The following is a 25,442-nucleotide window of genomic DNA, read 5'->3' as shown; positions in this document are numbered from 1 at the left end:
AATTAGTGTAGTTTTTAAGTCTAAGACTGACAGCTTGTCAGTATTATCCACATTTCAAATGTCATACAAAGGAAAATGTGTATCATTACTGAAGATAAATTTTGTTTAATCTATTGAAAAATTTTACCTAGATTCCTTCATTTATAAGCTGACAAAAATAGTCTAATGAGGGTGTTCACAACAAAATACTATAATATTTTTATTCTTCACTATTTTTCTTCTAAGTTGCTTACATAGTCAAATGGATTTGAGAAACAAATACTTTTAGGAATAATGAAATTAAACATGACGGAAAAACATTTTCATGTGCACAGAACGCCTCATTATCTTATAATTCGATTATGTCCTTAGTTTTATGGGAAAATATTTGCTAACTATAAGAAAAATGATCCTTAAACATTTTAATCATACCTGTTTCTGAGCTTCTACTTTTTGCTTTCTGGTTGGATCAATTGCATCTACCATCCATTTGATTGTAAAGTATGTTACTGCACCAAATATTGTCAAACGGAAAATCAAACCAACAACCTCATTCCGACTCAAGGGACGAGAAAAGGCTTCAGCATGTACCATCTTGATTGTTAACCTTAAAAAACAAACAGAAACGTCACTAGGTAATAACTAGATTCATTAAAGTTGGGAGACTGATAAATACCTTAAATTAAGCAACAAAAACTAGCTTCTATTCAAATTTGACATTATTACCTTAAGAAAGCGTTAAGGAGAAATGGGTTCTTAAATGTTAAGTAAACACATTTTAAGCTCCCCTTGGAAACTAAGGAACGGATTAGAAACAGGCTTACTTATTAGAAGTTTTAATGAACTTTTTAAAAAGCTCATATAATTTAAGTTGAGATAATTCTATTTGAAAAATACAATAAACATTTTAAGGTATTTACTTTTTTGGTTGTTATGATAAAACTTTATTTACAGAATAGGTGGTCCAAAATTTACTAACTCTGAAGCTAACCCCATATCTGGCACAGGAGAAGCTGAGGAAGGATCCAGGAGGTGCTGCAGTTTCTGAGAGCAAAAGGCTACCCCATGCCACCCAGGTGAGATGCTGGAAAAGCAGCAAGGTACAAGGGTTGCAACAGCATAAGGTATTTAACCCTTGAAACAGCTTTAAAATAACTATTTCAGAGTCTAGAAAAATCACTATATCATTAATCCAACTGAAGAAAGGCAGCCCAACAATGAAATACTTTACTAATACAACGATAAGAATTTCTTCTATTAAGTGTAGTGTAAACCAGGTAAATTTTGAGTGAAATTTAAATTGTGAACTGAGTCACTTTTTCCTTACTTACTTTTAAAGGTTTTCAAGGCCTGCTTAAATTCAAACATGCCGTTTTCTTAGTAAGTGACATTAAAAATTTTGAGCCATACTATTATTTCCACAACCCAGCTAAATCTGAAGCAACAGAATCTTGAAAAGTTTCTGAACACTCACAAGAATGCAGCATGCACCCAAGACGGAGAGGGAAAAGGAGGCAATGTGCCTACTTTTAGCTATATTCCTGAGCAGCTACATCAATCACAGCCAGGCTTACAGAAGGCATGCACACCCTTGTCAAAGGCAATGACTATCCAGATGAATAAGCTTGCTGGGATAAAGTGACTGTCACTTTTTGGGAGATAGGATCTCAGTTTTAATAATGCTTTATACTCTCATAGCACAGGACTGTGCTGAGGACTATGTGACATAAAAAAAAAAAAAAGAGAGAGACAATATATATTGTGCACTCATGTGAAAAAGAATAAATCAAAATTTATACAGATGGCTCAGCAAAAGGTAAAAATTAGGTACTGCACAGATCTATGGTTGTTCCAGCTCTGAAATTGTTTCTCTTCTCATTGCTACTACTCAAAGATCCTCTGTACTTCCCTTCCTTTGGAAGAGCTCCAATACATTTAAATTCCTCTTAGATGCCTCCCATCTGTTCAAGAGTATATACTCCTCCCTAATAAAAAGACCCTAGATCTTTCCCTTTATTTACAGGATTCCCAACTATTCAAGACTATCCTAATATAGCCCCAAAGAGTAACTTCTAAGCATTTTACTTGTCACCACTTCTCAGTAGGAACTTTCAATAGCTGGAATCACTAAGATCTAAAAATGTCACGTGTATTTTCCCTCCAGCATATTTGCCTGGCACCCTGGATGGGTCATTTCTCCTCATTCATCTAGGTTTAGTCAAATTCTATCCATACTTAAAAAACTTCATAGGCTCCATGAAGGCTTTCAGGTCACATTAATCCTCTGTTATTATTCATTTGGCCCTATTATTGAACTTATGTGATATCTATTCTACTAAACTAGAGTTTAAATCCTTATAAACAGGATTTATATCTTACCCGTTTTTTATAATTGTCATACAAAAGAGAAGCTATTCAATGAATTATTTGGTCAACAGATAAATTGCCACTGCAGAAAAACCCTCCCAATCATTCCAACAGAATTTCTGCCAGATTTTTGAACAATTTTCAAAAAAAGTCAAGGGTTCCATTGACTTTACTTCTCCATTACTAGAAGCCATTCACTACACAACAGCACATTATTTAAACTTCACTAAATGATTGAAAGCCTTCATTAGGGTGAAAAAACTCTGGCCTAGGAACATTAAGTGATTTAATTCACACAATAAAGCACCTATTAAACATGTATATATAATGCTAACTATATATTGGGTATACAATAATGGCTACGATATAATTAATTTACTCAAGGAATGCACAGTCCAGTTATTATATTTTTAAAAATGGAGGTAGGGAGAAGAAGCCACTGAATTAAAATCTCTTCTCATATAAAAAAAAATAAAGGTGTTCTTTCTTCCATCAGCATGGATTCCTAAAAATGGATTAATATCCCACTTCTTACACGATGTGAAAAATTGACTTCTCTAGCCTTTATTCCAGGAGTAAACTTGAAAATGCTGTTGGAATGTGTGGTATTATGTGGGTGTATTATTCATTGATAAAAATAAACCAGTAGGCAAAATAAGGGTTTATTAACTTAACAATCTGTGAAAACTAGAGATATTCTAATAAAACATTTTCATTTATTTAAAGTTTAATAGTGATAAAACTGCCACCTACTGGATGTTCACTGAACTACATGAACAACTAGGGTTGTTATCAGTACATCCCAGTCAAGACAACAATTTTAATCCTATAAAAAACATCAAGACACAAAACCTCTGCTGACTATATATTTTCCTATGCTTAAATTATTAACAGTAATACAATACTCTAGACCTATGGCCACTTCTAAAATAGGAGTCTTTCTTTTAAAATGACCTCAAAATTCTGAAATGAAACTGAAACTTCTACTTGTAGGTTGTAACTGTATATACTTTATTGTACACTCATCTATCATTCATATGACATTGATATAGCTGCAATGTAAGGCCGTTACAGCAACAGTATCATTACAGCACAAAATACAATAAAAGCTGCATGTGCCTACAACAGTAGGGAATGTATTTCAATCTTGTAGAAACATTAGGATCAACAAAATGAATACATTTAGGTACATAAGCATAGATGGTGTTGTATACAGCTAAGAAGTATCGCAAAACTGTAATTCAGTTACTTTGTAAGGTATTTGTTATAAGATGCCAGACAGTTTCATTTTAAAGCGTTCTCCATTCCAGACTAGACAACTTTGAAACCGTACTACCTCGTCAAAGAGCAATTTACTGACAGGTTAAGGACGGAGAGCATAGTGTTCACACTATACTATTTCTCTGCGGATAGACTACAGTGCTTTTACAAAGTTTTTCTCAACCCCAAAGTCCCAGTTTCGCAGACATCAAGGTCCTATGAACACAGCCTATGAAAGTGAAAGACTGCCAACCTTCACAGAAAGGACAGGTTATAATTAACATCACCATCCTCTGGGAAAGTGTGTGCAGGCCTGAAGAACCACCTCCGCTTTTGCACTAGGTGGTAGCGGTGCCTGTGCGACAATCAGACCCGGTTCATTCCGGTTGCCTTCGCCTAGGATCCCGGTTCTGAGATCGTCTGGGACCACCCGAAGCCCAAGCAGTGACCCGACTGCCGCAGGGATTCCCTGTAGGAAACGGCCGAACTCTTGGGGACAGCGCTAACAGAGATCTAAGGGCCTAGGCCTGGCCGGGAGCCAAGCGAGGCCCGTGACGCCCTTGGAGGTTAATCTGCGAGATACCAAGGCCCGGGGGACGCTGGGGGGGCGGGACTGAAGTAGGGCATGGGAGGAGGGGAGGTGACCTTTTCTGCTCGGCTTCCCAGTTCCGAGCCCGGCCCTACAGGAGCTCAGTGGGATCCCGCGCCCGGCCCACGAGGCCCCGCGGGAACCAGCTACTCACCCCCGTGCAGAAACAGCGGCAGCAGGTACCCGGAGCCAGCCTCACACAGGAAGGATACGCCGCCTGGGACAGAACGCTTCCGGCGGGCGTCGCGGGCTGGTCGCCCCCTAGCACCGAGCATGCGCAACTCGCGCCTGTCCTCGAGGAAGAGGCGCGTTTCCGGGTTTTAGAACTGATCCGGGGGTTGGGCCCGAGCGGCGTCGCGCACCGGACACTTAACCTGCTGTTTGCTGGGCTGCGGCTTTCAGCGAAGCCTTCGCGGTGGCTCGGACTTTAGCTGCCGAGTCTCAGATGGGGAATTGAGGAAGGCGCGTGTCACATCAAGTCCCTGCCCTGCTCGCGGGTTCCGGGCGCAACACTGATAAATCGGGGAGCCTTCTTGGGAGTACAAAGAAATGCTGTGTGTCCCCCCCCCCCCCGCACCGTTCCTCCCTCCTCCCGCCCCTCACCCCCTTAGCCGCGGTGCAAACCCGCCCGCTGCTGTTCTGTCCTTTAGCCAAAGCGCAGACGCGCATGGCCACCCCTCACCCCTCACCATCTGCCTTTCAGTTTCTAGGGTGAGCTCAGCCTCCTCCCCCTTATCTGCGCTGACAAACACCTGGGGTGGCTCCTGAAAATCTTACAGCGAAACGACTCTGCAGCCCACCCAGGCAGGCCCGGTAGTCGGGACCAAATAGGGCATCTGGTAATAGGTTTTGCATTTCAGTGACTTCCCTTTTTCTTTACCCCTTCCCCTTTCCAGAATGAGAGACGTGACATAAGAGCCCCAGGGGAGCAACCCTGAAAGCCAGCGCCTCCTGAACACACTGCCGAGGGCGAGACAACTTTAGACACTGTACCCAGGTGTGCGAAGCATCACTTCCGTTAGACAGAGACGGTGAGACTGACTGAAGTCATGAGACAGTTCCTGTCCCTACCCTCCTCGGGAAAGCATTTTGTGCCTCTGCTTTAGGCATCGTCTTTGATGGCGATAATTCTACAGCCTACTGCTGAATTTAGTGAAGGCTACCGTTGTTACAAGCTTGTGATAATGTAGTGGGGGTAATAGCTACAGTTTATTGAATGCTGGCAAGGTGTCAGGCTCTATGCTTCTAGTGCTTCACATCCATAATATAAATACCTAAAAAAAAAAAAAAAATCCTGCATAAATAGCCATTCTTTTCTTTTTTATAGATGAGCAAGTTTTAAAGCTTGGATTAACTTTCCTAAGTTCATGTACCTAATAAATGGGAAAATTTCATTGGAACCTATTTCTGTCTAATTCAAAAGCTACACTTTACATATTTTCTTAGAGATAGTAATTTAATATCAGATAAATTTTAAAATCTAAGTGAAAGAGATAAGATCACAAAAAGGCAAAAATCATAAGGCTTTAAAAGGTAAAGATGAAATGACAAGGAAGCATGACTATTTCAAAAACTGGAATCATTGACAAGAATCAAAATGGAATTTAATACTATAAGTGGTTCATGTTTTACATCCATGCCTTTTGGTCTATATGTGTGTGTCTACATTCATAATATAATTTAAAAAAAAATGATGTGAAACTAGGTTTGAGAGGACTAGACTGATTATTTAGAGAGGGAGCTAGAACTTTGAGAAGAACAGGATGACTATGAGACCCGGATAATATTTACAAGAAAACATAAGCCATGTGTATAGCAGTTATAGAAGTCTTGAAAGATGCTCTCTACTGGGTCCCTGGGATTATCCTCAATCTGAGCCATTGCTTGAGATGCTCATGGGAACATGCCTTGACAGCTAAAAAGTAGAAGTTACTGAAGGAAAAAACTTTAGATTTTGTGGCTTGATAGGGTAACCATACCCACTGGTAAGGAAAATGAGTTGAGAAATTCAAGATAGCAGTGGATTTCATTAATTGAGTGAAACTGGATCGACTACGAACCTCACCTGCCCTACTCCAAAGACCAGGGTGACCAACTTACCCAGTTTGTCTGACATTAGGGGGTTTCTGGGACATAGAACTTTCAATGCTGAAATAGCAAAAGTCTCAAACAAACCACGAAGAGTAGGTTACCCTACTAGGGACATCCTAAATGAGTTCTCAAATGAGGTGGAACTCCCAATATGGTTGTAGGTAGTCTCAAATCATCTGCCTAACAATGGGGTATGCTTGCACAGAAAAGGAAATTGTTGGATAATCAAGACTGACCATAAAGAGTCTACATGCCCCAAATAAATGATGCTGCTCATTCTTTATCCAGTGGTTTGGCTATAAACCAAGAACCAATGCCTATACCTTTTGGACCTAATTTTCATTTCACAAATCCTTAGGAAGCCTCCTATGTCTGGGCCCTAAAACTATCACCACCTTCCCACATACCATCCATGTTCATTTTCAGCAATCACTAAATCAGCTAGGTTTTTTTAGAATAGAGCAGAGTGAACATATGTTTTTCATCCCAGGATATCTTTATATAATCCCTGGCAGCACAAGACACCATATTTGGTCCACAGTAGGGGCTCAAGAAATAATTCATTATGTGTAATATTAATCAGGAAATTATAACAACAGAATTTTTTTTTTGTGGGCCTTCTCTTTGTGATTGTTAGAATCAAGATATTAAAAATAATTACATTTATTGTAGAAAGTTTTTCTTTTTAAAACCAGTGCCTCTTAAAACAGCGTATGGCAGTTCTCCACACATGGAACTGAATTCTTTGTTTTTGTTAGTTGAATGGGGGTGTGGTTAGTTTGCTCTGCAGCCAAGGTCAATCAATGCACTGGACCCTGAAAGAGAAGGTATTCCTTAGATTAGGGATTCTCACATTTCACTGTGGATCTATAGACTTGGACAATTTGACAAAATGGAGATTCCCAGGTCCCAGCCTTAGAGGTTCCTGGTTAAGTGCTCTAGGTTTTGGCCCAGGGGTTTGCATTGTGAATAAGCATCTGAGATGATTTGGTTCTCGGTACTTTTGTACCACATTTTCAAAAATTCTATCCTAGTCAGTGATAGTTTTAGACATATTTTTACAAAAATCTCTACTGTTCCTGCCCCAAAAGCCTATCTGGTCAGCTGAACCATCAAGCCAGCTGGGATACATCTAGAAATCAAAGCAAGTAAGCCTCATGACTAGATTTGGAATAAAATCTCTTTGGAAGAAAAAACAATTCTGAAATTTTTGGATAAGTTAACACAGTAAACCTGACCCTATTCATTGCTCATTAGAAATGATTCACATGACAGTAATTAGAGTAGAACTTCAACATATAGATAAAATTATACAGCAGTAATTATGCCAGTATAATAATCGCTTGGTAACTTTGGTTCTTTTTAAAATATTTCATCAGAAAAGAATAATCTTAATTATTATTTTGACAAGGTAAATAGAATGGGTGGAGAAAGAAAAGTAAAGCAGGAATATGAAGCTGTAGCTGAAGCCATGAAAGCACTGAGAAAATGCTTGAATCTCCAATAGAAAGAATAAGATGATATCATGGCAAAACTAATGGAAAAGTAAAATTTCAACAGATTGGAAGGAGTAGAAAGATGAATTGATACCTTCATTCTGTAAAAAGCACAGAGAACTAAAAGATGCCACAATGTAGTTCTAAGAGCATGTTGTTGTAAATCTACTTTTCATGCTTCTGTTTTGAAACTTTATGCATAATTTAAAGTAAGTGTATGCAAAAATGAGTATCTATATAATTTTCTCATGTTATCAGGGTAACACTAATCCTCAATTTTATATTGCTACATAAGTCTTTTTCTCAATCACTACTGCCAATTGTACATTTTTTTTACTCTTTATGCTACTAATAGATATTTTATAGAACTTAAGTATTTATTTTAAATCTGCAATATTTTGTTATTTAGCTTTAATACAGTATCAAAAATGTACTGTTCAAGTGACACTATCTGTGGAAAGTCAGGATTGATCAAAATAGGGAATTGCTCCGGAAGATATCTAACCTTACTATAAGACTCATTAATAAAAGTTTTAAGGCATAAATGAAAGAGTAATCGCTCTAGGATTTGTTTGGGACCTTCATAAATGCCCTTCCATATGTTTTGTTAAAAAATTGGGTGAGGAAGCTAGAGGGATAGGGTAAGAATAACAAAGATAAGAGTAATCTCTCTAGGATTTGTTTGGGACCTTCATAAATGCCCTTCCATGTGTTTTTTTTTAAAAATTGGGTGAGGAAGCTAGAGGGATAGGGTAAGAATAACAAAGATATGAATTCATTAACCAAAACAGAAGAAACAGTACTATAGTTGGAATATTAATTCTCAGTTCCTGTAGCAGCAGATTGATAGATGAAGCATAAAGCAAGACCAGATGCTGTGGTATCCAGGATGCACTTGGCTTCCTATCCTTTAGAACCTGGAGCATTTTGTGCTGTAACTAGGTCACTTGCTTGCTCTCATTTACCTGATTCTAGAAAAATGCCCTTGAAAGTATTTGGAAAATAATGTGGGCTGGGGTTTAATATTTTAAAAATGAAGATTGAATAAAACCTTTTTTCCCTGTTTCTCTGTTAGCCAGAATGACTTGTAACCCTGGAGCATAAGTAAAACTAACATGGACAAGAAAAATTTGAGATCCTTTACTCTCTAAGCACAAGTACATTAAAATTATGTCCATTCTGTTAGCTCCCATAATTCACTGTACTTAGCACTAGCATAGCACTCATCTCCCAGAATTATAATTGGGGTTTAAGTTTCTGTATTCTCCTATCAGATGTGAACTTCTTGAGAAAACAGGATGCCTATGACAGAGGAGGGGCTTAACAAATGTTGTAGTAAATTGATTTTTGCCCCCAAATCTGACATATCTAATGGGGCTTTTCAGGTCCCGTTCCTATAGATTTAATGTGATATTGAGGAAGGAAAGACAAGGGTCCAAAGATAGGACATGTGGAATCAAACCATTTTACTGACCACAATTATGTTATTGCCCTGTCATGCCAGGTTTGTTCCTAATGTGTCCACCAGAGACCAGTCCCATCACGGTGAGTCTTGGTATCCACAGGGTTTAAGAACATGGACATTGCTGCCCAACAGAGCTGGGTTTGAATGTAAGTCATATCTGTTATTTATTAGCTCTATGACTTTGGACAAGTTATTAAACTCTCTAAGCCTCATTTCCCTCATCTTTAATATGGGGACAATAACAATCCACATGCCATAGAGTTGCATTGAGAGTTAAATGAAACAGTGCACATAAAGTGCTGAGCTCTATGCCTGGCTCTTAACAAGTGCTCAATAAACATGCATTGTAATAACTGATGATATTTTCTTTATCCCATGAAATAATATTTTCTCATTTCCAAAAGTCTGTAAGGACAAAGATTCCTTCACATCTCCTTAGTGTTTGCAGGAGGACTTCACCTCTCAAGTTTTCAACCATGGCATCTTGTCTGGGAATGTTTCTCTTCTCTGACTTGTGAAGAGGCTATGCCTGTCTCTTTGACCTCTTGGTACTCTCATTCTCAATCTTATTACATCCCTCTGGCTGAGTCTAACTGTATGATAGTTATATAAAACCGGTAAGATTCCATCCTTATGAGTCCCAGACAATTAAATTTAAAATGTTGATCAATTTATGATAATGATCTGTATATTTCTTAGTTCACTACAAACCATCATTAATATTGACTGTTGTTCCCATCTGTCTAATAACAGCCATTTTTTTTACCTTACAGCTCTTGTTCTCATGGAGTTCTGAAGACTAAAACATCTTGTAAAAATGCAAGTCCTTATAGAACTATTGATTTTTTTAAATCTAGAGGTTTATCTTATATTTCATTCTCATTTATTATTTGTTTAGGGAAAACTTCCTTACTTAGGCTGCTGAGTGGGTTTTGCACAAAAGAAAGATATTAGTTCAATGGATGAAAGTGAGATGCTGAACCAGATTTGAAATTTTAGAGGTTGATACTTTACAAACTATAACCTTCTTATTACCCTTGAGAACTATCGTAACATCAGAGCTGCAATTCCTCATATGAAATTTAATTCATGTGAGCACAACACATTTTTGAAAGTATTTACTATGTGCAACTCATGGAAATGCTCCTAAAATTGAGGGAGTTTTACTGAACAAAACAAATGATATGTCCTGTTCAGAGACTGAGCGCCTGGCCTTCAAAGGCAAAGGCCAGAGCAAAATTGCTGATTTCAGATATTTAAGAATTAAATATCAGGAGCATTTGAGATCTTGCTTCCATGCATGTTGTCAGTCTGGGTCAAATAAACTCTTATAAAAATTCTCTAAAAAAAAAAAAAAGAATTAAATATCTACTAGACCTTCTTCTTTCACCTAAAAGAGAGAAAGAGGCCCATCAGTAGTGGACTAGAAGCTAACGTTAAAATCACTCTCCCTACCTTTCTGTTGTCAGTGTTTCTGGAACCAGAAAAACAAAACAAAGGGGTAAGAAAGAAAGAAAAAAAGCAAAACCTGTAACTTGAGTTACTGAAGAGCAGGAAACAAATCAAGTATACTAAGTTGGCAGTGCTCAAAGTCCCATTCAACTTCACAATAGTATACATGATAGAGTTTCACAAACCTTTCCACTTTCTAGTCTGCTGCTTATTAACTTTAAATACCAGAACCATTCTGAGAGCTTTGAATGCCTGAATAAGGCCCGGTGCCAGAGGTCTGCCCTTCACCCATTTCTTTATGTCTCTGAGTTCTCATCTAAATGAGGAATCACAAAAGGGGATAGTAAAGGAAAGGAGACAGAGAGGTTGACACCCTAACAGTGTTTTCTATCTCTACGGATTAGCAAAATCCTCAACAGATGCTAATGATTCTTCAGCTACTAAAAGTGTCGTTAGAATTCTGTCTACCCTGTTTAGCCGAAAATAAGACCTAGCCGGATAATCAGCTCTAATGCATCTTCTGGAGCAAAAAATAATGTAAGACCCAGTCTTATTTTACTATAATATAAAACCGGGTCTTATCTAATATAATGGAATATAAAGACCGGGTCTTATATTAATTTTTGTTCCGAAAGACGCATTAGAGCTGATGGTCTGGCTAGGTTTTATTTTCAGGGAAACACGGTTGCTATTCTCAAACCTCTGGCTGGACAGTGTTCCACCATCCACATTCCAATCCATCCATCATTGAGTCCTACTTAACACTGTATAACTGGCTTTCCAGAGTGTATTATCATATTGTGGAGAGTAACAGTAGGAGACCAGGCCTGAAAAACCATGCCCTTCTTTTCTGGAAAGACCAGATGGCTAGTAAAAATGTTGCCAAGGCTTGCCAAAAAGATAGCAGTGAAAAAGCAAATGCAAAAAAGCATTAAATATCGATACAGAAAGGGCTGCATTAAGAACTTTACAAAAAGACATGTGGTTAATATAAAATAAACCCCATCTTCCACAGCCGTAATAGCTTTCAGTATATGAGCTCGTGAACACATGAGGGAGATGATGCTTTTCTGCTTTATTGGCAATTTTATTGTTTTATTCCTTGAACTCGCCTTGAAAGTTTTATCTAATATAGTACTTTTTAGGAATGTAATTATCATCAGTTGGTGAGAGATTGCTATAACAAATTCTGAAAACACTTATATAGAGTCTCATGAATCATTGGTTTTTAATTGCCAATTAGGCAAAGAGTAAAGAGATAAGGACATAGGTTTATCTCTGCTACTTAATGTGTTTTATTTGCTACTTTTGTAAGAGAAAAAACAATTTTCTCTTTATTTTTTAAATCTCACTCTCTGGGAAGTAAATTCAGGAGTAAGAAACTCCGTACCTGTTCCGCATAGTCCAATTTATTGTTATTTGCATTGCCTATTGACATACTAGGTGATATGTAAGTTTGGGACTCATCTCTCTCACAGAAGTGACAAACCACCATTAAGAAAGAAGAGACACATGCATCTTTTCCTTTGATAAAGATACCTGCTCCAGTGTGACAGAAATGATTAGGGACCATTTAGATATGTGGAGGAAGATATAATCTCATGGAGTCACACTGTCAGGATTGAAAGGGATATTAAATGTCGAATCTTCATCCAAAGGCATTGTGGAATTGTAGCAAGAATGTGTGCTGTGGGATTAAAGGACCTGGATCAAATCATAGCTTTACCACTTAGTAGCTGTGTGTGTTGGGCAATTTATTTAACCTTTCTGAGCCTTAGTTTCCTCACCTATAAAATGGCGATGGTGACTACTGCATTAAAGAGTTGGTGAGAGGATTGGTAATGCATGTAAAGGACCTGGGACAAACATAATAAGCATTTAGTAAAATGATTGTTGTTATCATAATTGTCTCACCAACTGGTCATGAAGTTTATTTGAACATCCCTGGTAACAGGGAATTCACTAACTGCTTAAGTAGCCCATCTCTTGTTTGGAGAGCTCTTCAGTGTTAGTTCTTTCTTTTACTGAGCCAAACCTTTTCCCCTAGAACTTTCATCTACTGTTCTCATCCTTGCCAGTGGGGCTGCACAGATTAAGTCAGTGTAACTCAAGTATGTAATCTAGAATGGAATGTATGCTTTAAGAATGGTGTGACTAGTGTGAATGCTAAAGTATCAACACAGTTTAGGATCAAAGTGGCTTCCTTTTCCTGGCACCCACCCTTTTGATACCTATTGGATTTGCTAGATTAATTAAAACCTTTTCATCATCTTTAGTAGAGCTGTAGCCAAAGCTTGAGTCTCATATGCTGTAGTGTTCAGCATTTTGAGGGAGATACTCAAGTGCAGAACCATACAATTACATCTTTATCATAATAATTCGTAAACTAGTAAAATTCCATTTGAGTCATGCAAATTGAATTTGACTATTTAATCAGTTATGTCGTGTCATACCTATAAGGTAATGTAACTGACAAATGGGCACAAACTTAGTGTGTTTTATTTAACAAACACTTATATAGTGTTTAATATGTGCCTGGCACTGTTCTAAGCGTTTTACATGTATTAACTCATTTAATTCTCAGGCATAATAACCGTATGTAGTAAGTACTATTATTATTCTCAGATAGGAATCTGAGGCACAGAGAGGCTAAGTAACTTCTCCAAAGTCAAATAGCTAGTAAGTGGCAGAGTGAGGTTTTGAACCGGACTGTCTAGTTCCAGAGCCTGTATTTATATTTATTATGCCATATTCCCATATTGGTCAAAATTTTTAAAAATTCTGTTACATGGGCCATTAGGGCTCCTTAAAAGCAAGAAAAGCGGGATGAATTAGCACTGTTGGATTCACAACCTCCAAACATTATAAAAGCACTATTAGAGAATATCTTTTGAGTTGCTATTCATTTGATTTATGAGACTACAAAATGTTGACTGGAAGCAGTATCTAGCTCCATTCTAAGCAAGACTAGGCTTCTAATAATGTTTCATTTTCTATTTCAACTATATAATTGAGAAGAAATTGATGAATGCCTCTGAATTTTGATCTTCTAATAAGTACTTATTCTGATGAAAATTGTTTTCAAATATCAAAACATCAATACATCATATTTTAGTTCTATTTTTAAATTAACATATGGTAAAATTGACTGTGCATATGTGCGTTCATGTACAGTTCTATGAATTTTAATGCAATAGATTCATATAACTGCCACCACAATCAAGATATATAACAGTTTCATTATACCAAAAATACTCCCGTGTGTTACGTCTTTGTAGTTACCTCCCAAACACCTGGCGACTATGGATCACTATAGTTTTGTTTTCATTAGAATGTCATATAAATTAAATTGCACAATATGTAAACTTTTGAGACTGGCTCCTTTTACTTAGCATGCCTTTGAGATTCATCCAAGATGTTGCATATGTCAACAGTTCGTTCATTTTATTGCTGAGTAGTATTCCATCGTAGAGATGTCCATTCACTCACTGAAGGCCATTTAGGTTGTTTCCAGTTTTTTATAATTATGAATAGAGCTGCTATAAACATATGTGTGTAAGTTTTTGTGTGAGCAGAAGTTTTTATTTCCTTAGAATTAAATACCCAAGAGTGAGATTGCTAGGTCCTATGAAAAGAGTATTTTTAAATTTATGAGAAACTGCCAAACTGTTTTCCACGATGGCTATACCATTTGCATTTTCGCGAGAATGTATAAGCATTCCATTTGTTCTGCATTCTCACCCTGATATTTTCAGTATTTTTTATTTGATGTATTCTCATAGGTATTTCATTGTGGTTTTAATTGGCATTTCCCTCATGATTAATGATACCAACATCTTTTCATGAGCTTATTTGCCATCCATTTACCTACTTTGGTGAAATGTCTGTTCAAGTCTTTTGCTCATTTTAAAACTGGGTTGTTTTCTTACTGTTGAGTTTTCAAAATCCTTTATATATTTTAGATATGAGGCATTTGTCAATATGTGATTTGCAAATATTTTCTTACAGTCTATAACTTTTTATCCTCTTGCTAGTTTCTTTTGTAAAGTTTTAAATTATGATCAAGTCCAATTTACCAATTTTTGTTGTTGTTTTGTTTTGTTGGGTTTTTGTTTCTTTGTTTGTTTTGTTGCTTTTTGGATCATGGTTTTAGTGTCATGTGTAAGAACTCTTTATCCTAACCCAGGTCGTGAAGATTTTCTCTAAAGGTTTCTTTTGAAAGTTTTGTATTTCACATTTAGATCTATGATATTTTGAGTTAATTTTTGTAGAAGGCATGAGATTTGGGTTGAAGTTCATTTTTAAGTGTATGAATGCCCAATGGGTCCAACACCATTTGTTGAAAAGACTATTCTTTGTGTCTTTCTTAAAAATCAATTAGCCATATTTGTTTGGATCTGTTTCTGGGCTGCCCTGTTCTGTTCCACTGATCTAAATGACTATGCCCTCACCAAAACCACGCTGTCTTGCTTCATCTAGCTTTATAGTACAACTTAAAAATCTGGTAGGGTGATTCCTCCAATTTTATTCTTCTTTTTCAAAGTTATTTTGGTTTTTCCAGTTCCTTTGAGTTTCTATATTAATTTTTGAATCAGCTTTCCTGTATCTACAATAACTCTGCTGGGTTATCTAATGGAATTGAGTTACATCTATGTATCAGTTTGGAGAGTTGAATTTCTGTTCCTGAACACAATATGTTTTTCCATTTACTTATGTCTTCCTCGATTTTTTTTATTAGTGTTTTGTAGTTTTCAACCAAGTGGGACTTATCCTGAAAAGGCAAGGCAGCTTCAACATTTGAAAAATCAATGTAATATAGATCTTGTTCATGTTTTGTTAAATTTATTTCTAACTGTTTCAATATTTTTGGAGCTATTGGAAATGATATTGTTTTTAAAATATTAATTTCAGTTGTTCATTGCTGGTATACAGATATAAAATTATTTTTGTGTTTTTACCTTATGTCCTGTGACTTTACTTAGTTCTAGGAGGAGATTTTTTGGGTCACCTCTTTTGGTTTCAATCATGTCACCTGCAAATAGGGACATTTTTATTTCTTCCTTTCCAATCTGTATGTCGTTTATCTTTTATTCTTGCCTTATTATCCTAGCTAGGAATTCTAGTATAATGTCAAATAGCAATGGTGAGAGAAGGCACCCTTGCCTTGTTCCTGACCTTTGGGGGAAAGCATTCAGTCTTTAACTACTAAGTATGATCGTAGATATTGTTTTCTTTTGTACATGATCATTATGAGGTTGAGGAAGTTCCCTTCTATCTTAGTTAGCTGAGAATTTTTTTTTTTTATCTTGAACGGATGTTGATTTTTTTCAATGCTATTTCTGCATCAATTTATATGATTTTGTAGTTTTTATTCTTTAGTCTATTAACATAGAGATTACATTGATTTTTCAAATGTTGAAGCTGCCTTGCCTTTTCAGGATAAGCCCCACTTGGTTGTAGTGTATAATGTTCTTTAAATACTTCTGGGTTTAATTTGCTAAGGTTTTGTTTGATTTTTATATCAATGCTTATGAGAAATATTAACCTATAGTTTGCTTATACTCTCTTAGTCTGGCTTTGGTATCAGGGTTTTATAAAAATGAAGTTTGGAAGTGTTCCATTCTTTTCTATTTTCTGGAAGAGTTTGTGTAGACTTGGTATCATTTCATCTTTAAATGTTTAATAGAATTATACAATATAACCATTTAGGCCTGAACAAAATTTTTAAGATGCTTTTAACTATGAATTCAAATTCTTTATAGTTATAGGATTCTTCAGGTACTCTACTTTTTCCTTGATAAGTTTGGTAGTTCTTTCTTAAGAAATGAATTCATTTCACCTAGGTTGTCATATTTATGCATGTAGAATTGTTTGTAGTATTCCCTTATCCTTTTAATATCTACAGGGTCTGTAGTGATATCCTTTCTTTCATTCCTGATACTGATAATTTGTATCTTTTCTGTTAACATAGATGAATTTTATTGAGGTTTATGAATTTAATTGATGTAAAAAAAAAACACACCAGGTTTTCATTTCATTGATTTTTCTGTATTAATTTTCTGTTTTCATTCATTTCTGCCCTAAGCTTTTCAAAATTTCTTCCTCCTGTGTGATTTGGGGTTTTTGTGCTCTTTTTAAAAAGTTTTTTAAAGATCAGTGATTTGGGACCTTTCTTCTTTTTTAATATAAGCTTTTAATGCTATGAGTTTCCCTCTAAGCACTACTTTAGCTGAATCCCATAAATTTTGATATGTTGTGTTTTCATTTTCGTTCAGTTCAGAATAGTTTTATATTTCCCTTTTAACTTCTTCTCTGACTTACGGATTATTTAGAAATGTGTTGGCTACAAACGTTTGGAGATTTTATTTATTTATTTTGTTATTTAATTCAAATTTAATTCCATTATGATTGAAGAGCATACTTTATATGATTTCAATTCTTTCACATTTTCTTTCACTGGTACTATGATCCAGGCTTTTGTCTGTCTTGGTGAACGTTCCATGCACATTTAAGGTATTCTGCTATTGTTGGATGGGAGTAATTTAAATATATCTATTGGGCCCAATTGGGCTGATAGTATTGTTTAGTTCTTCTATATCCTTGCTGATTTTCTGTTTACTAGTTCTATCCATTGCTGAGAGAGGAGTGTTGATGTTTCCAAATAGAATTATGGATTTGTCTGTTTCTTCTTTCAGTTCCATCAGTTTTTGATTTCTGCATTTTGTCATGTCTTTCTTTATCTCTGGTAATTTTCTTTGCTCTGAAGTCTATTTTGTCTGGTATTAATATAGCTACTCCTGCTTTATTTTGATTAGTGTTCACATGGCATATATTATTCCATTAAAAAAATTTAACATATCCAATATCAATATGTTGGAATTGAGTTTTTTTAGATAATACATACCTGGGTCATGTTCTTTGTAGCCATTCTGCCAGTATGTGTGATTTAATTGGTATATTTAGATCATTTCCATTAATGTAGTTATTAATGTATTTGCATATATGTCTACCATTTTATTTTTTCATTTGTTTACTTTTTAATTTTTTCTTTCTTTTCTCTATTTCCCCCTTCCTCACTTCATTTGGGACATTTGAACATTTTATTAGAATTTCATTTTATCTATTGTGTTTTTGACTATATGTCTATGTAAAAAAATGTTTTAATGTTTGTTCTTGGGATTAAAATATGAATATTTAATTTGCCACAATCTACTTGGAATCAAAATATTTTACCACTTCAAGTGAAATATAAAAATCTTCCCATCATTTAGATCCCTTTACCCTCACACCTCTTTATGTTGTACTTGTCTTATGTGTTGCATTTACATACATTGAAAAGACCATCAGACAATGTTGTCGTTTTTGCTTTCAAATGTTAAATGTATTTTAAGGAGCTCAAGAGAAGAATAGTTTATTATATTTACTAGATATTTATCATTTCTGTTGTTCTTCCTTTATTCCTGGTGTTCCAATGTTCCTTATGGTATAAGCTTCCCCTTTGTCTAATGAATTTCCTTTAGTAATTCCTTGGAGTAGGTCTGCTGGCAATGAATTCTCTTTTTCTTCTCTGAGAATGTGTTTATTTAAGCTTTATTCATGAAATATATTTTTGCTGGATTTAGAACTCTGGGTTGACAGGAGTTTTTGGTGTTTTGTTTTGTTTTGTTTATTTAGTTTTCTAGCCCTTTAGGTTGTTCCGCTTCATTCTACCTATCCTCTATGGCTTCTGATGAGAAATCTTCAGTCATTTGAATTGTTGTTCTCTTTCAAGGAGTTTATAATCAATTTTATATGTTGCTTTCCTGAGTTCTTCCCTCTCCATGATCTCTGATACTTTCTGATTCCCTGGTCTTCCTGTTTTAGACCTACAGCCAAAAAGCTAGTGCTTCAGTTATCTAGCTCTACTGTGTACTTTCTGGGACTGTGCCATGTCCATGGCCAATCAGTAGAAATAGAGAGAGAAATAATGCAACTGGCATTCTGCTCACCCTTGTTGGGCCACAGCTTCTTCATAGAGGAAGGTTTCCCTCCCTCAGAAATTTTGATGCATATGGGCCCCCACTGCCATTGCTGTCATTGCCACTGCTTGACTGCCAGGATTTCTTGGGGCCCGGGCACTAGGGAACAGGTAAAAGAACAAAACCTATCAGATTTCCCTGACACTCTCTGAGCATTAAGAGATGCTTTCTTGCTCCTTGAGTAAAAAGTGAAAGGCGTCTCTTAGAGTTTTCTCTTTCTGTGTCCTGGTGCCCATTCTGAGTTTTAGGCTGCCATAAGTCTAGACCGGGGGATTCTGGTGGGGTGAAAAAGCAAAACAGGAAATTCACTGCTGAATCAGTGGTATTTTGAATTCTGGTCTTCCTCCCCAGCCCACCTGCTACTATTTACTTTCCAGAGTTCTCAAATAGCTGTTCCATGTGTTCTATCTAGGATTTATAGTTATATTCAGTGAGAAAGACAGAGTGAAGTATGCTTACGAGTATATCATCTTACCCAGGACTGGAGCAGTATAGCATGTTTTAATTGCTGTAAAGGACTGAATGTTAGTGTCCCTCCACAACTCATATATGTTGAAGCCCTAACCCCCATAAGCTGGCATTTGGAGATGGGACCTTTGGATAACTAGGCTTAGATGAGGTCATGAAGATGGGGACCTCATGGCGGGATTAATGCCCTTTTAAGAAGAGATACTAGAGCACTCACTCTCTCTCCTTCCCTCCCACCCTGCCATGTGAGGACACAGCGAGAAGGTGGCTCTCTCAAACCAGTAAGAGAAATCTTACCAGGAACTGAATTAGCCAGCACCTTGACCTTGGACTTCATAGCCTCCAGAACTGTGAGAAAATAAATTTCTGTTGTTTAAGCCATCTAGTCTGCCACATTTTGTTATGACAGCCTGAGCTAAGACAATTGCCAAAATATTCATGAAAAAAATTCATGGCACTACATACTGTGTTACTCGTCCCAATTCAATCACCACATTTCTTCATAGTTCTACCTGAACATATTTTTCACAAGATCTTTTTTGTAACAATTTATATTTAGCTGAATATCCACACAGAAAAAGAAACAATACCCCCAAACTAGACTGGTAGCTTGAGTGATCCGAATAATTATTTTATTGTTTAGTTATAACACATCAAATATATATTTTGATATGTCCCATGTTTTAAATTAATTTAGTGCTTGATTGTTTGGTCTCTGGTACCCTTGACTAAATTTACTTAATATTTTACTGTAAATAATCTCAAGGCTGAGTGATCTAGGTTCTCTTTGGGCTAATTCTTTTTGTTTTTTGTCTTTGAGAGGCTTACTTCAAAGAACATATGGTAAGAAGCCCACAGTCTATTTTTTTCACTTACAGCATGATAAGTATAAGAAATGAGAGTAATGCTGAATAAATACTCATATAATTGAGTGGAAGAAAGATAAAGAATTTTGCTTATTTTTTGCAGATAATAGTTTTAAATAAATTCATATATGAAAATAAACAAAACACTAGTAATTCTTCACCATCAAAAATGAAGGGCAAGTCCTCATAATTGGAGTGGAACTAGGCTAGGACTAGGCTATTGTCTCAAGTGGGCTGAAGATTCTAGAATAGGATCAGTGAGCTTTAAAGTACCTTAAGGCAATTTCAAGTTATGCTCTATTGCTGTCCACCAGATGGACTTCTTTTCTCTCCCCACACTGATCTTTTCTATCTCATCCATTCCTTTTTCTTTTCCCCTTCTTCATAACATTTTAAGTCCATAAACTTGGGTTAATCAGTAGACCAGGATTTAAAGAAGCTGCTGACCCTTGAAGGGAGTGCCTTCTCTTTATATACCTCAATCTCCCATCTTTTCCTTGTATGCTTGCTCCATTCCCTTTACTATCCCACCTCTTCACATTGTCCTTTAGCTCTGACACTGTTGGCCAGAAGACATGATTTAACTCTGCTTGGCTCACTTGAGAATAAATTTCCCCTCCCATACTAAAGTTTTATTAAAGCATCATGTTGTCCCAGAGTTAATAAGGATAATTTGTGAAATTAAGTCTCAGTTGTGATTTGGCTACTTCCATCTTAGAGAAAATTAAAAGAGAGATATTAGAAAATAATAATTTTATCAAAATTTGTTTGAAAAAGAAAAGTTAGCTTTGACTAAAATTAGGAGTCTACCTTCTGGGGAATTTTGGTTATTTATGCTGCAACTGAGGAAGAGGTACATTACTTACTGTATTTACTTTACAACTAAAAAGCCTTCATAAACGTTTATCCCTTCAGGATACAATATTAACTAAGTCTCACATTTCTGTTGTTGATGTTCCCTTTGGGAAACAAAAGATGGAAATAGTGATTAATATCTTTCTTGAGAATATCCCATACCAAAGAATAGAAAGAAAAGGATTATATAACATGACATGTTAATGTAATGCAATATGTGGCTGATATTATCATCTAAGGATTATATAATATCCAAATGATAAGTTATACTTGTATGTTTATGTATGTGTTTGAAAAAGTGTGTAATCTTTTAGTTACTGAGTTTATAAATACTTAACTGATTGTCTAACTGATTGTCTAAATGTCTAAAAACTACTAGACATTTTAAGAAGTACAAAGGTTGACACAAGAATTGTTTTGTACCCTCCAAGAAACTTCACTGGGAAGTGGGAGTAGCTTCACTGAAGTGAAAGCTGAGATGTTGTTAGGAGTTGTCAGGGCTTAAACTAGAGTGTCTAGAGGAAGTTTTGATTCTAAGTGTTACTGTACCTTCTGACAACTGTGAATGAGGCTGGTTCATGGGAAGCTCGCACTGGTTTGTTCTTTGCACAATTCAGCTGGGATTAGCATCCTTCTAGTTTGTGAGAGATGTTATCCAGGAAGCTATTTAATCCATAGGGGAGGTGGCATCTCCTGAACCCGGCCCCCACACAGAACTTTGAGTGGGTGGAAAAGAAGGCTGTGTGCATTGTTGCCCATGTCATAATGTTGGACGTATGAGTTAAGAGAAGCATGTGTCAGGTCAATGTGATGGGAGCATTTCTTTACCAAGCCTTGACACTAGAGTGACTCAGAGGCTAATGCAGTTTATTGAAACTCTTAATTGAAACACTGGTATGACATAAGATTATATCAATAAAAGAGATGCAGTTATTCAAAAACTACTGTTTATTGGGGACATCTTGAAGGACTGGGAGAATCCTTATTTTCCTGTCATTTCCGATCTTGCACTTGGTCATAACTATTGATCATTCATCCAGCATTTACTGAAAGTTTACCATATGTCAAACAATGTGGAAGGTGTCGGAGATGGCAACAAGGAAAGTATCATTGAATAAGATCCAAGAGATATAATCCTCACTCAATCCCCATAACAATTCTGTTAGGCAGGTACTATTACTATCCCCATTTTACAGATGAGGACACTGGGAGACAGAAAGATTAAGTGATTTGGTAAAGATCTTAAAACTGATAAATGGCAGAGCAAAATTTTAAAGCAGATAACCTGGATCCAGAAATGGTGCTTTTAGCCTGCATGCTAAATAGTATCTCAAGAAATGTATGATCTGAATATACATGGTTTAGTACCTTTCCTTTCAGGGGAAGGCAGTGGGGGAGTATTGTATAGGGAAGCAAAAAGTGACTCCAGTGAAGTGTTTCTTGTAAAATAACTCCAACAGTGTCTGACTCAAGAAATGCTTCAGTCTGTGTTCCAAATAGAAGAATGGAGTAATAGGAAAGTATTAAATGCAGCAAAAAGTTTGAAATATTTATCAACAGATGGCAATCTAGTTTAATTTTATATCCAAGTGTACAACCCTGCATCCTCCTTTTACATATACATTTTGAGAATCAATGAATACAATCAATCAGATAACACTTTCTCCTTTCGGTAGAGGGACTTGTATGAAGGCTACCTCACTGTGGAGGTTTGGACCTGTGTGGGCATGTCAACTGAACTGATGGCATGGATCTACTGGGAGAGTACTTGCAGAATACTGGGAACCTTAGGGAGAACATTCCTGAAGGTGGAAAATTGCAGAAATGATAATAAAGCCTCCGCTGTTACAGGAGAGAGATGATTTCAGTTCTTGTGTTAGAGAAGCAGTATAGGGTCGAATTGTAAGAAATACGTAAAATGCATTTCTGTAAATCATGCCTGTTGAACATTTAGTGGTAGTATGTAATCAATAATAGTTGGGTCACAGAGCTCACCCAGACTGTCCTTATAGGAACATATCTGCCGAGCCCTAACAGAGAAAATACAAATATGCCAGGGGTCTTCATAAGACCTTACATATGCCCTTTAATGATCCTATCCATTTCTAAATGTCATTAACAAATGTTAGTGCTAATAAATGTCTGTAGTTATTATTGCTCTTGTTACCTCCCCATTTTATGTTATTGCTAATTTTATATTGTGATCTGCGGAGAAAAAAGGATTTAATTTCAAACTTTTCAAATATTAAAGTAGATTTCTCTAAACAGAAAGAGGAGAATGCAATTCATATGTATGGGCATCCAACTAATTGTCAGTACTGGGCATTATGGATTTTGCTTTCTAATAGAATTGAGCTCCTGAACTGTGATTTTATTATCATAGACTTAATTTTGTGCTAGGAGTCACTTTCTGCTTATCTCACCATTGGCTACTTGCTAGATCACTATTTCTTCTATCTATCTTTCCTATGAAAGTGAATAAGTACTTTACTTCCTCTTTCTTGGCAAGTAGAGATTTCAAAAAGATGATGAAGAAATCTTTTTCCTTCTCATTGGTCCTTTGGCACTTTTAATCTTCCCTCCACTCCCAGCAGGGGTAGTCATTAAAATGCCTCAGACAGCTGTGGAGCATTTATGAACATACCTGTGATATGATCATGTTACACACCCATTCAAAGTTCTCGGCTTCAGGGCCAAGGGTTGGGTGATGTCACAACAGCTTATGGACTTCCTACTTCCTGAACTGGTTTCTTTGTTGTGAGAGGATAGGATATGAGAGAATGAGCCCACTGTAAATCTCAGGATTGGATTTAACTAAGGTCTGATAAATCTTAAGATATTTCCATATTGATAAATTGATCTAATTTATGTCTTTTCACCAGTGTATAATATTTCATCATATAAAAATATAAAAACATCATGTTTTCTTTACCCATATTGATGTACATTTAGGTTCTTTCTAACTTCTTGCTATTTCAAGTAATGTTACCATGAACATTCCTATATGTTTTCTATGCACAGGTATGAAAGTTCCACTGGAGTAGGGGTCTTTAAACTTTTTTGTTAGCTTACCCCACAAACAATTTGGAAAAACGTTTCCTCCTTCTATACATTTTAGAATTAGAATTAAATTTTTTCATCATAAATTTAACTAGTTGTCAAGGAAGTAATTTCCTTGTAATGTAAACATTAACTTTAAAAGTAGAATTCTTAAATGCATCCAATGGAATACAAATACTGTAGTGATTTGATACTCACCATTACCCATCAAAACATCAACAACACAAACAGCTCTTCTTGTGCAGTGGGGAATTTCACGTCACTCCTTTTTTTTTTGGACTTGAATTTTTTTTTCCACAGATTTTTATCTAAATGTATTCTATATGATGTGTGAATATCTTTTATCGGTCACACTCATATTTCTCTGAAACAAATTTTATACAGAAATTTAAATTATATTATGTAAAATTATTTTGACCATACGACTCCTAAGTGTTAAAAATTTTTCTGAATTGAGTTATCATTAAATATTTTTAGGGGGCCAGCCTGGTGGCTCAGGCAGTTAGAGCTCCATGCTCTTAACTCCAAAGGCTGCTGGTTCGATTCCCACATGGGCCAGTGGGCTCTCAACCATAAGGTTGCCAGTTCAACTCCTCGAGTCCTGCAAGGGATGGTGGGCTCTGCCCCCTGCAACTAGCAATGGCAACTGGACCTGGAGCTGAGCTGCGACCTCCACAACTAAGACTGAAAGGACAACAACTTGAAGCTGAACAGCACCCTCCACAACTAAGATTGAAAGGACAACAACTTGACTTGGAAAAAAAGGCCTGGAAGCACACACTGTTCCCCAATAAAGTCCTGTTTCCCTTCCCCAATAAAATCTTAAAAATATGTATATATTTTTAGTTCATAATTGATCGGTTAAATAATTTTAAATATTGATAAGTATTTGACATAAAAAAGAAATCAGTGGTCCTTTTAAAAATTTGGTTTGTATATCATAAATGAATTTTGCTTATTTCTAGAAGGAGATATTGTTCAGCTTCAGTTTATCCCTAGTTTTTGCTTTTATATTGTAAACACCAAGGAATATTATTCAGATAAGTAATAGATGACAATTGGAAAAAATTGTTTTAGTGATGTCGCTCACTTTTTGAAAGCTTTCCAAATTATATGCTACACATCACTTAGTAATCTTATTTTTAATGATTTACCAGGGACCATTGAATAGGTCTTCCCTCAATTTACTGGAAAACAAGTAATGTTAAACCATATAACGTTCAAAGTGTTATAGGTTAATAGGATCAGTCAGCTTCTCAACACCAATATCATTATTTCAGATTGTCTCTTTAGTCCCTTGCATGTTTTTACACTTGGGGCAGTAGGTTATTTTAGCATTCAGATGGAGAGAGGTACACCTTTCTCTTCTAAAGTGGGAGAAAGGTCTACTATAAAAGGGTAGGGAGTAGAAACCATGAAAGCCATTCAACTATGCTGGTTCTCAGGTAAATCACATATGGGAGGGAATATAGAGAG

At 36.2% G+C, this 25,442-nt stretch overlaps 1 protein-coding gene and 1 long non-coding RNA gene across 6 annotated transcripts in view; one reads left to right on the top strand and one right to left on the bottom strand.

Moving 5' to 3' along the window:
- The window catches only part of ATAD1 (ATPase family AAA domain containing 1), a 35,785-nt gene extending 31,297 nt beyond the window's left edge, over positions 1-4,488 (bottom strand). The window contains exons 1-2 of one of the 2 annotated variants that reach the window (XM_019738796.3): positions 4,350-4,488; positions 412-586 (exon numbers count right to left, since the gene is read on the bottom strand). In XM_019738796.3, the coding sequence (XP_019594355.1) occupies positions 412-573 (162 nt within the window). In that variant the 5' untranslated portion in view covers positions 574-586; positions 4,350-4,488. The remainder of the gene's footprint in view (positions 1-411; positions 587-4,349) is intronic. The other variant, XM_019738806.3, reaches the window with a different exon arrangement.
- Positions 4,489-4,520: 32 nt separating this feature from the next.
- Positions 4,521-24,801, top strand: LOC109450982 (uncharacterized). 4 transcript variants are annotated; one of them, XR_016018913.1, is made up of 5 exons: positions 4,521-4,657; positions 5,092-5,226; positions 9,287-9,393; positions 10,021-19,535; positions 24,444-24,801. It is a non-coding gene; the product is annotated as an uncharacterized LOC109450982 (long non-coding RNA). The 4 variants fall into 4 exon arrangements; XR_012498495.2 differs by lacking the exon at positions 10,021-19,535 and adding an exon at positions 8,622-8,716; XR_012498494.2 differs by lacking the exon at positions 10,021-19,535 and adding an exon at positions 8,610-8,716.
- Positions 24,802-25,442: the final 641 nt, after the last annotated feature.

This window comes from Rhinolophus sinicus, chromosome 15 (genome assembly GCF_057876585.1).
Source record: "Rhinolophus sinicus isolate RSI-liver-muscle chromosome 15, RSI-T2T, whole genome shotgun sequence".
Lineage (NCBI taxonomy): Eukaryota > Metazoa > Chordata > Mammalia > Chiroptera > Rhinolophidae > Rhinolophus > Rhinolophus sinicus.
The sequence above is the reverse complement of the archived record's forward strand: the minus strand, read 5'-3'. Positions and strand labels throughout refer to the sequence as shown.